Source organism: Endocarpon pusillum (genome assembly GCF_000464535.1).
Source record: "Endocarpon pusillum Z07020 unplaced genomic scaffold scaffold5276, whole genome shotgun sequence".
Classification (NCBI taxonomy): Eukaryota; Fungi; Ascomycota; class Eurotiomycetes; order Verrucariales; family Verrucariaceae; genus Endocarpon; species Endocarpon pusillum.
The window spans coordinates 20591-36211 of record NW_006916496.1 but is presented as its reverse complement, the minus strand read 5'-3'; the positions used below and the strand labels follow the sequence as shown (position 1 = coordinate 36211).

Below are 15621 nucleotides of genomic sequence, written 5' to 3'. Positions count from 1 at the left end.
CATACGAAGACAAATGTTCCAATAGCCAATATCCGTTTCTCAGGTACGCGGCTGTACACTGGCCTTCGCACTTTGAGAAGGCCGGTACAGGGAGCGAGAAGGAAATATCAGAATTAGCACTAAATCTTTGTGCCACGAGATCAAAACAATACCAGCTCTGGTCCTCTATATTTGGGAGGTGGTATACCCTTCCTCAGACTACTAGCTCTCTTATTTTAACATCGTATCTTGGGTTTGAGGTGATCGTTAAGCAACTGCTCAATATAAGTGAGGTCGACATCAATTCGAGTACTGGAGGTCAAACGCCGTTATCCTGGGCAGCACAACGCAGGCACGGTTATTAAGCAACTACCTAATTCAGATAAGATAAACGTCAATTCAAAGGATAATTTAGGTCAAACACCATTATCATATGCAGCATAAGACGGACGCAAGATTGTTGTTGAACAACTGCTCAATACAGACAAGACAGGTGTCAATTCAAAGGATAATCAGGTCAAACGCCATTATCACAAGCAGCACAAGGCGGACGTAAGACGGTGGTTGAACAAATACTTGATACAGACAAGTTAGATGTCAATTCGAAGGATATTTACGGTCGAACGCTGGCTGTTATTATAAGCAGCAGTAAATGGGTATGAGACAGGCGTTGAACAACTACTTAATACGGACAAGATAGACATCAATTTGGAGGATAACAAAGGTCAAACGCCATTATCACAAGTAGCATAACATAGATATTAGACGGTCGTTAAGCAACTACTTAATACAGACAAGGTAGTTGTTGATTTAAAGGATATTTACAGTCGAACGTTATTATCACAGGCAGAACTAGGTGGATATAAGACGATTGTTGAGCAACTACTTAATAGAGGTGAAGTAACTGTTGATTCTAAAGATAAAGATGATATAACACTATTATTTTAAACGGCAGCGCTAGGACATGAGATGGTCGTTAAACAACTACTTGATACTAAAAAGGTAGATGTTGATTCAAAGACTAATGATGGTACAACACCATTATCAGAGGCAGAAAATCGGGGACATGAGACGACCATCAAGCATCTGTGATCTTATAGGACTTTGTGTTAGGATCCCACGGGAGTGCAAGGGCATCTTCTGTCATTCTGGTGAGAGGGGTAGTCGACACAAATGTGCATTATGGTCATCGTGAAGCTGCTTGGGTCTGAGCTAATTATTTTCGATCCAAAGCCAAAGCATTCCTTTCCCGCTACCTGTACTCAGAGGTTTACGGGACTTGTCATGTCAGTTCATCAACAGGCTTCGTAGCCGACATCTCCTTCCAGGAAAAATTCTCTCTTTTAGGGAAGCGGAATAGCTTCGAAACCACCATTAGAAAGAGGGTGGGGATAGGACCCCTGCGTACCCCATCCAGGGGTAACAGAGTGGCAAATTCACCCTACACGGCTGTGCCACCGACACCGACATCGAATCCTCGGATTTTAACGTCGCTTTGAAAGCACCACTCGATATTGCAGAGACAGAGGCGTAAGATCCGTGGGAAATTTGTCGAACCTGGGGACCCGTTATTATGGCTTTGAAGATTAGAGATATGTAGACTGGGATTGCGGAGAAGTCACAGAGCGAGCAGGTGTAGCGAGCTAAGAGGAAGAAGGAAGCCAAGAAGGAGACTAGGTAGGCTCTGATAGCCTCTAGGCGGATAGAGGGAGAGTATCCTTTGCTTGAGACTTTAGGTTCGGCGGCGGGCTAGAAACCTCATCCTAAGAAGACAAAGGGTGTGTAGAAGGTTGGCAGGTGAAAAGCGGAGGACCCGATATGACCGTTCCATGGAGGGGTTGCAGCCGACAGGATAGTCATGTACTGGTGGAGGAGTTCGGGTGTCTTCAGATTGGCTACCTTTAGATTCGGCGGTGATGGAGGCCTAGAAAAGCCAGCATGTTAGCATATGTCGCCGACAGGATGGCTTAATACCAAGTTATGTACCATGAACGATTTGGGTTTTAGTTAGCGATTGCCTGTTAAGCAATAGCTATGTTCCGAAGATCTTCTACCGCACCTCACATTGAGCTTGAGAAGACATTCTTGGGATGGTTTCGCATTTTTCCCCCCTGATTTCCCCTTCATGGTGGCTTCGATGCCCTTCCCAATTGGGAGAGACAATTCAAAGTCCTCATGTGGATCTCGCTTCGCACATCCAGGAACCGTCATGTGCGCAAATACCTCTTAGCCGTCCCAGATTTTCCGAAGTCCTTCCAACCACCCCTGTTGGACCTCGAATCTTCTCTCTATCAGAGCAATGGCCAGATGTTTCGCCTCGTCCACCATCGGAAAGACTCGCACGTGAGTATGATCACTGGCGCAGTACCTAAACGGCATTTTATCGTTCCTGACCAGCTCAATGCATTTTTCGCAGAAGCACACATCGTCACAAATGCGACAGAAATGAAGTTCGGCATAGGAAGTTTGGGGGGACTCGCATGGTCCATCACAGGTGAACATGCAGTCAAAGCCGGCGTATTTGGGGTTGATTGACTCGCTGTCGGTATTAACTTCATCGTTACGATCATCGTCTTCAGAGGAGGAGGAGGAGGCTGCTTCCCAGTCCTCGTTTCCACCCTCATCTTGTGTTACGTGTTTCTCAACGGCAATTCCACGTCCTCGGCCCTCTTGACTTCCATCCTCGCTATGTTCAGGGGTCGAGTTGGCCGTGTTTGAGTCTTCAACTTGTAGCTTTGCTGCTTTCTCAATGTATGCTTCATCAGGATCATTCATTAGCTCTTTCGTCGTCGGTACCAGTTCACCTTCGGAGAAGGCGCCTTGCTGTGAGTTGCAGATATCGTTTCGTTGCTGTTGCATGGAGCGTTGATCTTCCAGTGGCTTCATAGTAATACCAAGGGCGATAGACGCGTTGAGGATATCGCCGGCAAGCAGCAGCGCCGCACCCAGCTGAGCGTATGCTGCTTGATCGTTCCAAGGGTCCTCATCACTTAGCAAATACAGTGCTTGCTTGATGGAGGGTCTGATACAAGCTCTCCAGTCTTCTTCTTCTGCCTTCGCATACTCATGCAGCCATAACCCGAGAATCAGGGCCGGATAGGAGGCACGATAGTATCGCTTGCTTCCTTGCTTGTGGCTAGCCAACTCCTCCAGCTTCTTTATATGGGCTGAAGTATTCAAGCCGGAGTTGAAAGCAACTTTTGCAGCATCGAAAAACATCATGCTGAGGAATTTTGCTGCCCTTGTCCTGTACCAAGCTTGAGATTGTTGGACTACTTCATTGCTCTGATCCACCAGAGTGACGATTTTCTCCCACAGTTCGATGGACTCTTCAGGCTGTGGCGCATGATTATACAGCCACTCTGCGGCTTGGACGGCCAACCAAACTGATTGATCCTCACTAATGGAATCGGCATTCAGCTTGATGGCGTTCTTGATGGAGACTTTCATGAAATGCTGCAACGCATCGTTCTGCTCTGTTTGCGTTATCTTCCCAACTTTGGAAAAAACCTGAACATTGTAGTACTCTTCATACTGAGCCCTCAAGAAAACAGCCCAAAGCGAGCTCCCCTGTTTCCATGTCTCTCTCCTGTCAAGCTCATATAGCAGTTCTAGGAACTGAGGGTACCTTTCTGTCCTGTACAGAGCCTCAATATAATGCTTGATGCTGCGCAGGGTGCTCACGTCGCTAGCCGTATTGTTTCCGTAACGGAATTGGCGACTGCCTTCATACGCAGCCTTTGCTATTTCGACGGACTCCTGGTTGTTGCCAAGCTGTAGCTTCCAGTCTGGGATTCTTGTTTGGAGGTAGAATTCAATCCCTTCAAAGTCTTCTGTGCGCGGTAAATGGTAGATGGCATCCTCCATCCAGCGGATCGCGGTTTCATATTCGTGAAGATTCTCACCATAGCACCTTGCAAGTCCCTCCATTGCCACCCAGCCCCCGGGTTTCAGCTCAAGAGCCTTTTTGAAATATTTAATGGCTCGTTCTGTGTAGTCTTCTTCGTCCGCTTCCATCATAATCCATGCTATACCCGCGTAATAATGTTCCGACTTTGGGAGTGTTTCTACGTTCGCAATGGACTCAATGGCATCTAAAGGAATTTTCCACATTCCATTGTTGACATTGAAGGTGTCCATTGATCCACTATTGGTTCCTTCATCTGTCTGCAATCGTCGTCAGCAGGTTGAATCATTTCACTGTGCCTTGACATCTTACCAATAGACTGTAAGCGTACATCACGAAAACTGCTCTTTCCGACTTCTCGAGATATGCGGCATCATTCCATCCTGTCTTCGTGAGCCATTTTCTAGCGCAAGCTGCAATTAATGGCTGAAAAAGCGCCCGAGCCGATCGCGTCACAGATGATGCCCAGCTGTGTTCGTGTTCATCAAGATCGTGCAGCTGCTCTGTGATGATCTTGCGCACGAGACTTGAATATCTGTCCGTACAAAACCATGTCTCTATGAAATCATTCCATACATCCTCACACGCTTTGAGTAATACACGACCGTCCTGGAAGAACATGGAAAGTATTCGAGCCAACTGCACAGCAGCTGCCCTTGGAATCATATTGAAATCAATCTCTACGAGGTGTTTGATCCAATTGATTTTAGCGTACGTTTTCAAAGAGTACACCGAATACTTGTCGGCTATGTCTGTGCGGAGTATTTGAAGGCAAGCAATGACGACAGAAAGTCGGGTTGCATTCAAATCCTTTGGCACGATCGAGGAATCGTGCCAACGTCTTGTGGATGGATCACCTTCTGTTGTCAGATAGTCCCGAATGCGTGCATGGCTGAACGTCACAGTCGTCTGATCCCAGTGGACTGGAATGTCGAATACGTCTTGCCTGTCTTCTGTGTTTGTCGAAAGAATACCATCTTTTGATTGTTGAGCTTCATTAGCCTCGCCGCCTGAGCTATCCATATCACCCTCTATTTCTTCATCGTTGTCGCTACCATCAGGTTTGTCTAGAAAGTCAAAGTCGTCTGGCTCACTCGCGCTGTCATCTGCATGTGTTCCAGCTTCCACTTCATCGTATTCAATTCCGGTAATAGGTGCTGTAACATCAAAGAGACTGGAATATCGAGCCTTGAGATGCTCCTCAATCATGTAGCAGTGCTGACTTGCACTGATGAGAAGCAGCACAAATAGCTCCGATATGCGCAAAGGTCGATAAGCGCATAGGACCCAGGAGAGGAGGTCTGTCAGGTACGATCGATGCATTTGTTCTTCGACTTCAAGGCGTTTGAACACGTGGTAGAGCATGTTATCGAGTCCCTCGGGTACCCCTTGGAGCGACTCCCTGATAGCTTCGGGAGAAGGCGACTCCCGGATCTGCTCAAACACCAACCTTGCCCATAGAAACATGCCTTGAGATCTGGATTGGACGCTATTGTATATTTGTCTAGCAAGTGTTTGATATTCTTTGTTGGCTCTCCTTCTCCTAAGCACTCTCAACACAGAGACCTCGCCCAGTCGTTGCCGAATGAACGCTTCGATGTCCGAGGTGTTTTTGTCTGGTGTGACTTCAATGATCCGTTCTTGTGTCCGAAAGCCAACTTTTTCAAAGCCAGGGTCTGCGCGTACATCCGGCCTGGCGAACACGGCAATCTGTATGCGACATTTACGATTAGTCGTACCACGATCTACGAGTTCAGCTAAGCAGGACAAAAATCTGACACGTTCAGTCTCGGGAGCTTCATCAAGGCCGTCGACAACAAGGAAGGCAAGACTGGTTGGAGATCGTGATGAGGTGTCTTCTGAGAAGAAATCTAGAAACAAATGTCGCCAGATTTGACGTGCAGAAGCAAAGGTGTCCTGGTGCTTCTTGTTAATCATTGCTACTACGTGCTTCTTGAACCTGTCATTTGCTTTCGTTATTTGTAAAGCAGCGGCCTTCCACATCTGAGTGCAATCCTGTAGAGCTGGATTGTCATCTTTGAAGTACAGGTAGCTGACCGAGGTGAGGGAAGGTATATCTGAATGTTGGGGGTACCTGTTCTGCAGCGTTTCGATTGTTCTCGCTGCAAGCATGGTCTTCCCCACCCCTGGTTTTCCGAACACCCAGAGTATGGGAGCCTGCTCTTGCTCCCAGGCGTGGAACATAACATCGTCTCTGATCCAAAGCCCAGTGCCCTGGGTAAGCTTTTCAACGTTCGCGGCATGCTCACGAGCTATATCATCCGTCGTCTTCGTCCTCAGAGAGTCCGCGAGACACTTTTCTTCTGCTTCAGAAAACGCTCTTTGCCTATCACGGCGCTGAGACGCAAGTACGTCGTCGACTCCGGCCTTGACTATTTTGACGTCGCTTTGAGTATCACTCATGGTTGTCTGCAAATCTTTCACGCGTCCGTATGTTAGTGCTATTACCAGGCCTAATTCGCTCTCAGTGTATCTTCGGAGCCTATCAACAGAGAAGCTAATGCCATCATCTTGCAAAAACACAGTTCTCGCCCATTGCTTGAACCGTTTTCTCTTAACACATGCTTCAGCTTTGCCGATAATGTCGAGAAAGTAAGCTAGAATGTCAGTGATTTTCGCCTGAAGGGAGGACTCGATGCTGCTGTACTTGTACTCCTGCAGTCTTACAGTACTGTCATGCATTCGTTCGAAGAGTTCCTCGATGCCATCATAAGCCTTAGTGACGGACTCGCATGCCTGCAGTAGGTATGATGCGGCGCCCAAAACAGCAGCGGCCGGTGCGTACGGAGTGTTTCCGACACCTTTCTGAACAATGTTTAAAATAGGCTGCATTGGCGACATGCACTTCGCTAAGGCTGAATACATTCTGCGATGACCACTGCGAAAAGTGCTGAAGCGTTTATCCTCTCCCTCAACAGCTTTTTCCAAGTCATCGAGGCTCGAAAATTCCCGGAACGCATGATCCTTGTTGATCTTTCGCTCTGTTTGCTTTTCATATTCTGCAACTGCATCCGCCCATAAAGCACTGAACAGTAGTTGGTCCGACATGACAAGTTGTCAATGGTAGGTCCTTAATAACTGCCTGCTCGCGTATTTGAGGCAGCCCAACCCTCAATGGTCCAAACTTTGCACTTTCATGATAGGAAAAGTGCTAACATAGATATTCTTGGTGGTGGATGGAGAACCATCATGAATACAAGCTCGTCTGTAATTTTCAGTTGGCAGAGACTTGTCGCCTCTTTGCCTTTTGTGCAATGTAAGGCTGCCGCTCTAGTGGCCGGTGGACCATTACTACCGTAGTAAGCGTTACGATGAAAATTCGGAGGTTGTGCCGCGTGCGGAGTTGCGCCCTTGCAAGTCTTCTACATACTGAGATTAGATAAACTCTTTCCCCTGCGTCACTGAATGGGCCTCTTTCCTTACTAAGATGAGGTTGCTGCAATTTTACCGTAATAATATTGCTGTAGTATTTTTATAATTAATTTTCTAGTTCGAATATAGAGATAATTTTACGGAGTCGTGCATCAAAAGTAGCCAAACTACGCTAATACTAAGGCTCTACCAAAGATACCTACTAGTTAGCAACTAAACTGAATAATTAGCCACACATAAAACCATGACCACTATTCATCACGTGTCTGGCTTCCTCATCTCCCTCTCCCTCCCATCTTCACTCCCCACCGTGTCCCCTTTTCGTAATACAGTAATTGCCGGATGGATAATGGCGGCATCCTTCCTGCGCCCCTCCACATTCGGCCCCAAAGACGAGGACTACCTGAAAAGTCGCTTCTCAAACTATGGCCGGCCGGTCCAACTTGCCGCTTTGTGGCTTCTCGATGTGCAAGAACTACGCAAGATCAACGAGCTAATCATACATGGGAGTGATAAGACGGTCATGTCTTTCAAGGAGAGCCAGACTAGTGCCGTGGGCATGGTGGCTGTTGCGGTATGTCTGAACATCATCCGAAGGATCTTTGTGTTTCCATATGTTCTCTTACGGGGAGAGAATTTTTCTCCTATGGCTCCCAGGCCTGTTTGACAACTTTGTATATACCTTACGCCGCGATATACTGGAGTCAACTGCGTTTGTTACACGATGACTAATAAACAAGCTTGTCAAGTCGGCCATTGTATCTCAGCTATCATCTACCACTCTCCAAATACCCGCCCTCTCCAATATAAACTGGACAGCCAGCGCTTTCATCATCGCCGCGCTCCTCTTCTCCATCCTCGCAACCATGCTTGCCTGTCTTCAGCGGCAAATATTAGGCGCATTGAATCAGCCCAAGGGAGTCAGGATGTGGTTGAGTAACGGATCTGCTAATTGCTTGCACTCGAAGAACGGTGGCCGTTCATCTTCCCGTGGAAGGTCAGGGGAATTGGGCGGATTGCAGACTTCGATCGCCAGTTTGCTGCTGCTGAGACTACCGAATGCATTTCTGTTGTCCGGTGTGATGTGCTTTCTGATTGGGTTTGGCCTGTTTCTTGGCTTTGCTTGGAGACAGGATCTAGATAACACGCCGTCACGGGATAGTAACCGGGCGGTTATGATTATGTATATTGTGGTGGGGTGTGTTACTTTCTTCGCAACTGGCGGATTGGTGAAATGGAAGATGTCAGAGGTGGATCAGGTAGAGAAGGTTGTTGGGAAGGATATCGAGGAGGGCGATGATGTGGAAGAAGCAGAGAGCAGTAGCGGCCAAGACGAGGATAATGAAAGTGAAGGAGAGGGTGAGGCTTTGCTGGGGAAGAAGAAAAACGACGGCACTTGCTCACAGAAAGAAGTCTCGCATCATATACGTATTGCCGAGGCGCTCGAAGATGCAGCGAGGGCACATAGACACCTTGCGAAGCTCATGAGAAATGATAACCAGGAGAATGAGGACAGCTAGACTAAGAGGCAAGCGTATGAATTGATTGATCAAGGGCGAAGCACCGCCGTATCTAGAAACAGATTCACCCTAATCCTGAAAATCAAGACATTCTTTTTCCTATTCACCTTTCTGGTCCACCTACATACCTACGTTGTCTGAGCTCGTCCTTTCTGGGTAGAGGGTCCATGGCAAACTCTATCCATGATCCAACCTAGTACAGAGAAATTTGGTGCTGCTCCTGATTCACTTCTAACTAGTTAGGAAATGTAGTTCATGAAATTGTTTCATCTGGAAAAGTCTGGATCACGGGGAAAGACATTGCCAAGACTCCAATGCCGAGGCTAAGCGAGACAAGGGTCTCGAGAACAATTCCATGTGCTCTGCCTCGGCCTCTTCTTCTCCCTCTCCCTCTCCCTCTCCCTGTCTCGGACATGCGACGGATCTATTATAATTCTCCGTCTCTTGGTGGTTGTACTGTTCAGGTGTATATCTCCCTTCCTATAGCTTCACCCCCACTTGCATCACCTAGGGAGATCGTCATTTCGTTCCAGGGCTCGGTATGGCCTCCATAGCTAGAACCCTTAGACCCCTCTCGAGGGGTTGCGTCTCTTGTAAATCAACACTCAAGACACGACCGTCGAGGACATTACAGAGGTCAGAGCAGAGTCATATCTCTAGATACAATCTAGCATGATCATCAATTGACAGCCCCCAGATCTCGTCCCTTCACCACCACATCTCACCGCCGCCTCGCTGACCCAATAGACCATGCCGCCCTCCTCCCCACCCCCATAACCCACTTCTCCGAAACCGAGGCTCTGATGAAAGAATCCGTCTCCAAGTTTGCAGACTCAGAGGTCGGCCCCAAAGTCCGAGATATGGACGAAGCGGAATCTATGGACCCGTCGGTCGTCGAATCCCTCTTCGAGCAAGGCCTGATGGGGATTGAGATTCCGGAAGAATATGGTGGAGCAGGCATGAACTTCACCGCCGCGATTGTGGGTATTGAGGAACTCGCCCGCGTCGACCCAAGCGTAAGCGTGCTATGCGACGTGCACAACACGCTTGTAAATACAGCAATATTAAAATGGGGCAGTGCAGCAATGAAGAAGAAATATCTCCCCAAACTTGCTACAGAAACGGTAGGCAGTTTCTGCCTCAGCGAGCCCGCTAGCGGAAGCGATGCCTTCGCTCTTAAAACTCGCGCCACGAAGACAGATTCTGGTTCTTACCGGATCAGCGGTAGTAAGATGTGGATCACCAATGCCATGGAATCGGGAATATTCATTGTCTTCGCCAATCTCGATCCCTCGAAAGGGTACAAGGGGATCAGCGCCTTCATCGTCGAGAAAGCGGATAGGGGCTTCAGCATCGCAAAGAAAGAAAAGAAACTCGGCATCAGAGCGAGCAGTACCTGCGTTGTAAACTTCGACGACGTGGAGGTGCCCGCAGAGAACCTGCTGGGAAAAGAAGGCGAGGGATATAAATACGCCATCGGCCTTCTCAACGAAGGTCGAATAGGTATCGCGGCACAGATGACCGGCCTCGCCCTTGGCGCATGGGAAAACGCAGCCAAGTACGTGTGGAACGACCGTAAACAATTCGGCCAACTCGTCGGCTCCTTCCAGGGGATGCAGCACCAGCTCGCGCAGGCGTACACGGAGATCTGCGCCGCGAGGGCGATGGTTTTTAACGCAGCACGAAAGAAAGAAGCCGGAGAAGACTTCGTGATGGATGCTGCGATGGCGAAGCTGTTTTCGAGTCAGGTTGCCGGTCGGGTGAGCGGGCAGGCGATCGAGTGGATGGGCGGCATGGGCTTTGTGAGAGATGGCATCGCAGAGAAGATGTGGCGGGATAGTAAGATCGGCGCCATCTATGAGGGTACCAGTAACATCCAGTTGACGACTGTGGCCAAGCTGTTGCAGAAGGAATATACTACCTGACCTACCTGTAACGTACGACATACGGAGAGCGATGAAAAAGCTTGGCGGATAGTAGGGGCAATGCTTACCCGGCTGTATAGATACGTATGAGTCCTCCTTCCTCTTCAAGACAAAGCATCAAAGCGATCTGAGATCGAGACTGGGATTGCGGTCGAAGCATCGTGTTCCGGAGTACTTAGTCACTTAGCCCGTTTTGAAAGGAAGACACGTCATACATAACAGTTCGTTCGGAGGCGGGCCGGAAAGATCGAGTCATACATGCATACATACGTACATTCATAAAGCCCGAGGATCGTGCAGGGGTAGGGCAGGCACTCACTCGGTCCAAGGCATTTAGACAGCATGGACATTGCGCACAATGCGTAGGTACCTAGACCAAGTGCGCAGTATTGGTTAGGAGTTGCGCTTGTTTCTACCTTATGCGCCCATGGCAGCACACAGGTCTCCCAATGCAAGCCAGCAAGCTTCCTTTGCCTTCTTTTTCTGTGAAACAACATATTGCTGGTGGGCGAACTGCCGTTTTAGGGGTTTATCGTGGTCATCGATCAACCGCCAGATCGTTCTCTCTTGTGGGTGGAGGGCATGGATTCAAAGTGGCATTTTGGTGACTATCAGTCGGCAGGTTGGGGGGGTTGGGTTGCATACAATCATGAGGGAAATTCTCTTCAAGGGAGTAAGAATACCGCAGCAATATCTCTTATCACTAGTATAGCATATATGTGCAGGAGCTGAGGCGTAAGGTATGATATTGATACGAACATTTCCGGGGGGCAGGAAAGAAATATGCAGAGAGGTTTTTTGGTGATTGGCTATAGGAGCTGAGATACACAAAAACAATAGTGGTAAGACATTCCTTTTAAGAACAGAAGGGTATAGCAAAGACATCTGGCCACAACGCCGAGTGATCGATATTCATGAAAGTGGTTATGCGAAATTTCAGTTCGACGAGACGGAAATGGTGTCTCGATGGAGCAATGTCAACAGGCCTCCGGTCTCGAGCTTCGTTTTTCTGCCGCTGCGTGTCAATGCAAAATGTTTTCATCAGCGTGGACTGCCATTCCGCCTGGTCAAATGCTAGTATCGTGCTAATCATATCGCATGTGTCCGTTGTCGTTTTTGCCCTTGCATAATACATTGACGTTTCTCGAATGGAGCGCTTATGAGAGTAATCCTGTGGGCTGCGTGTGATAGACTGGCTTCGAAGGTAGAAGATGGATGGAAGCACGCTGTAAATTCGAAGACCATAACCTTTGACTCGGCGTAAAATGATCCAGTCATAGCGACCAGCTTGCCTGGTTGCAGACCTTTCGGTTGATGACATCGTCTACCTGCCTCTCTGGAGGAACGACGTGGATTTGTCCACTAGGTAGAACGCAGTGCAGCGTAACTGGTGAGGATTGCTGTACTTGATATGATGGTACGAAAGAAGGGTAAACTGGCGGTGGAAGTGCTCTTTCGAATTGAGTGTGAACTCCGTCAACACTCCCGTCAGATGAAGCACATGCTGCTGATGCTCCCCAATAATACAAGGAGGAATTCATATCAAGCGGTGCTGTGGCACAAGATGTAGTGAATGAATCGGGTGCTACAGGCGAGCAGGTTTCCTGTGAGGTCTCCTGAGCGGATTGGACAGTTTCTATTTTCATCGCTGTTAACTTCCATGTAACGTATGGAGTGCTGATAAACCGCGAGGAACCGAACTCACCATGAAAAGGCGCTAAGCGACCGCGAGACACGTTCATGACCTTGGAACGATTCCAGGAAGTGTTCCCTGGCTCGAAGTTGTGTCGACTATGCAAAACGTCTGCCTCGCGAGGTGATCTCGGCTTTAGGCATCTGCGGAGTCGTTCATTTTCACTTCTTAACTCGGATATCTCCTGTTCGAGGCCATCGATACGATCCTTTGTTCGCTGGCGGATCAGTCTTTGTGCTTCTCGATCGTTGGCACGTTTCCTCTCGAGCTGTTTTGCAGAAAGAGAGCTAACACTCCTCTTGGGGGGCAGTCGATGTTGACTTCGCCTCTGCCTCGTCTGGTCGCCCGCATTCGAAATGCGCATTGCTGATTGCCTTGAAGGATGGTGTGCAGCAGAAGTCTTTGCCATGGTTTACAGGTTGACCAAAGTCGGGTTTTGCAACTCATATCCGAACACCTAAGCCCAATGGAGATAGGTATCGAAAGGAGGCAGAGGACCGGTATACTTGTGGCGAACCTCGCAAGACTATATGTAAGGCATAGTCGAGCATATATATCAGGGCAGACAACTTAGGCGATACTTCTTGGACGGGCAGGGTTAGGGTGGCGCTGATCAGCTTTAGACAAGCGTTGCTTAATCCATCATAGCTCTGTGATTACCTGTTCAGGGACAAAACCAGAAGAGGGCAACATGCTTGAATAGTATGGCTTGCAGAAGGAATCGTTTCACTGGTTGCCACGAATAAGAGCATCTGCCTTCCTTTAACCTTTCAACGACGGATCTATTCGGTACAAGGGGATCAGAAGCCCCGTGATAAGGTTTCAATAGCGCTTCGTCGTCTCTTCTGAAAATGCTGACCATACCCTTCATTCAACCGAGAATTAGACCATGAGCATGCCCCTCTACCCAAGTCATAACAACTGTGACGCAGGAGGTGGTAATACAGAGAAACGATGGAACGCCAGGCAGATATCTTTTTGCCAGGTTCTATTGTAACCACGGAAAAGATCCTTAGGGCTTAGCACATTGTTTTCCCACAACACTAAAACAATCAAAAGAAGAAATCGGGGTTGATATGCAGAAGTAGGAGCCATGGTCCTTTCAGGACTTCTGAAACCAAGTGTCTCTGAAGGTCTTTGATAGGGGCTGAGGTGCCGTATGATATGTCTTGAGGCTCGATGAAGAAGCGGTATGTCACGTGTTGGCGTCGATCGAGGGACTTGAACGTCCAGTCACATTGCTAGAGAAGATCACTAATGCAACAGATCCATGCCGGAGCTTATCTGGGGTTGTCTCAGGATGAGAGACATCTGAACCGTTGACACATAAGACTCATTGTCCATGTTATTGCCAATGGTGAAACCTAGCAAATTGGCCATTTGCCTTTGAAGCGACCTGGGCACGAAAAATACCATGTACTCACTGGGCCAACCAGATGCAAAGTCACGCATCCATGCAGGTGTTGATGGGCCGTTGAGGCTTCTGACGTGGTCCAGCCTGCATGACACAGGATGGCACATGGTAAAAGTAAAATGCTCTCCACGATCTGCAAGCAGGAATGCCGTTGATCGAAACTCGACCATGACCAGAAATGCAAGGTTCCATGACATGGATTGATGGGCTTGGCTAATTCTCTTCAGGCTCATGTTTTTAGCTCTGGAGCATTTCATGGCCGTTGAACTGAAGGGCCACTGTAGGCGATCAGCACTCAAAGAGGTGGGCTGCAGTCCAAAAGCAAACATTCCGAACATTAAACGAGATGTGGCATGTAACGGGAAAGGTATGCTTTTCTGGTAAGTTTTCTCGGGAAATTTCCGATGTGACAGGTCAAATCGTGCTGATCATCAATTTGCTGCAGTTATGGCGGCTGTGGCACGGCTACTACGTATTTAGCCTTGCTTCTAGATTGGTCAGCAGATTGCAGGTAAGCAGGTAAGCAGATAAGCAGCTTGCCCTGAAGAGCGTAGAACTTCATCTATTTCCACGCCATTGGAAAGCTGCGAAGCTGCTGGAGCATTGCCAACAGCGCACTCGCTGCTACTTGCTTCACTGGGTCTTGCTCCACATGGAAGAGTCAGTAACCAAGGGTCATCATGGGGATACCAGCCGACTGAGAGTCAATGGGCAGGTGCTTCACACTTAACACTTCGATTTATTTTTACTCGCAGATTATCAGTGGCACTGCTACTTCTTGAGATATTGCCCCCGTAAGTTCATAACATGTTTAACCATCTACGTGCGGTTCAGAAAGTACGAGCGGTCCCAAGACCGTTGTAGCCAGAAGAGACTGAACCGCGTAGACAGCGGTGGGGGGATAATGCCTGAATAGGGAAGCTTCGTCCTCTGCTTAACAGGTACAAAATTGCGTTCACTCTATGGTAACCGTCTATCTTCGCTCTGAAGCCCTTGCGCCTGTGCTAACGCTTAGGACGATTTTAGCAGAATTGTGTCCGCTGGAGCATTCTGGGAATGAAATGCATCTTCCATCAGCGGCATATGAGATGAATCGCGATTGACGGTCAGCAGTGTCGAGACTTTCCGGTTCTGCATATGTACAAAGCAACGACAGCAAAGCCCAGCCTCTTCAAAGTCTGTCACTGTCCTTCCATGCCTATGAAGTTAAGATTAACAGGAATCTCCCTTATACTAAGCGGATTACTTACTCTCAGAGCGTGTCGTCCACCGAGCTCGGCTTCCAACCCATCGGGATACTCTTTGGGAGCACTCGGTCTGTCTGGATAAGTCTGCTTCACAGCATAGCTCAAACCAAGTACGGCAGATATAAAGCAACCCCACAGAAACAATGCTCGAGCGGGGCTCATGTGCGTGTATTCTTCCAGCGAAAAAATGCCCAAGATATCATTGTCTTCATGCACTGGCTCACCAAAATCTCTCCGCTCTTGTTTGTCCCACCATGGGTGATATGGATCTCGGAATTGACGCTTTAGAGGGTACGGATGGTTGGTAGGATTGACGTAGCCACCATTCTGCACAGTCAGCCAGATGCTCTTAGACCCTTCTGAGACCAGGTCTTCGTACCATTTCCGGATCGGGGCTTTCTGCCTCAGCTCGAAGAGCTCGGATGGATGAGAAGTGGATGGCAGGAGGGGTACATCGTAGTGGTGCCAAGGTTTTGGGTATGCCAGCAGCACCAGCCAGCAACCTTCTGGAGAACATCCTAGATGAAATCAAGGTTCACATTC

The 15621-nt window shown here is 48.4% G+C and overlaps 5 protein-coding genes across 5 annotated transcripts; 2 read left to right on the top strand and 3 right to left on the bottom strand.

Annotated features, from left to right (window-relative positions):
- Window positions 1-2205: 2205 nt before the first annotated feature.
- EPUS_05401 (uncharacterized protein) lies at window positions 2206-6955 on the bottom strand (the record flags this gene model as incomplete). Its single annotated transcript, XM_007806271.1, has 2 exons — window positions 2206-4146; window positions 4199-6955. 2 exons carry the CDS (start codon window positions 6953-6955, stop codon window positions 2206-2208), a joined length of 4698 nt encoding a protein of 1565 aa, XP_007804462.1.
- A 568-nt stretch (window positions 6956-7523) lies between these two features.
- EPUS_05400 (uncharacterized protein) lies at window positions 7524-8799 on the top strand (the record flags this gene model as incomplete). Its single annotated transcript, XM_007806270.1, has 2 exons — window positions 7524-7853; window positions 8020-8799. 2 exons carry the CDS (start codon window positions 7524-7526, stop codon window positions 8797-8799), a joined length of 1110 nt encoding a protein of 369 aa, XP_007804461.1.
- Window positions 8800-9602: 803 nt separating this feature from the next.
- Window positions 9603-10724, top strand: EPUS_05399 (Short/branched chain specific acyl-CoA dehydrogenase; the record flags this gene model as incomplete). Its single annotated transcript, XM_007806269.1, has 1 exon — window positions 9603-10724. One exon carries the CDS (start codon window positions 9603-9605, stop codon window positions 10722-10724), a length of 1122 nt encoding a protein of 373 aa, XP_007804460.1.
- Window positions 10725-11998: 1274 nt separating this feature from the next.
- On the bottom strand, window positions 11999-12826 carry EPUS_05398 (uncharacterized protein; the record flags this gene model as incomplete). The annotated part of the gene is made up of 2 exons (XM_007806268.1): window positions 11999-12360; window positions 12430-12826. 2 exons carry the CDS (start codon window positions 12824-12826, stop codon window positions 11999-12001), a joined length of 759 nt encoding a protein of 252 aa, XP_007804459.1.
- Window positions 12827-15002: 2176 nt separating this feature from the next.
- On the bottom strand, window positions 15003-15595 carry EPUS_05397 (uncharacterized protein; the record flags this gene model as incomplete). The annotated part of the gene is made up of 3 exons (XM_007806267.1): window positions 15003-15029; window positions 15082-15405; window positions 15458-15595. The coding sequence occupies 3 exons, from the start codon at window positions 15593-15595 to the stop codon at window positions 15003-15005; spliced, it is 489 nt and encodes a 162-aa protein (XP_007804458.1).
- Window positions 15596-15621: the final 26 nt, after the last annotated feature.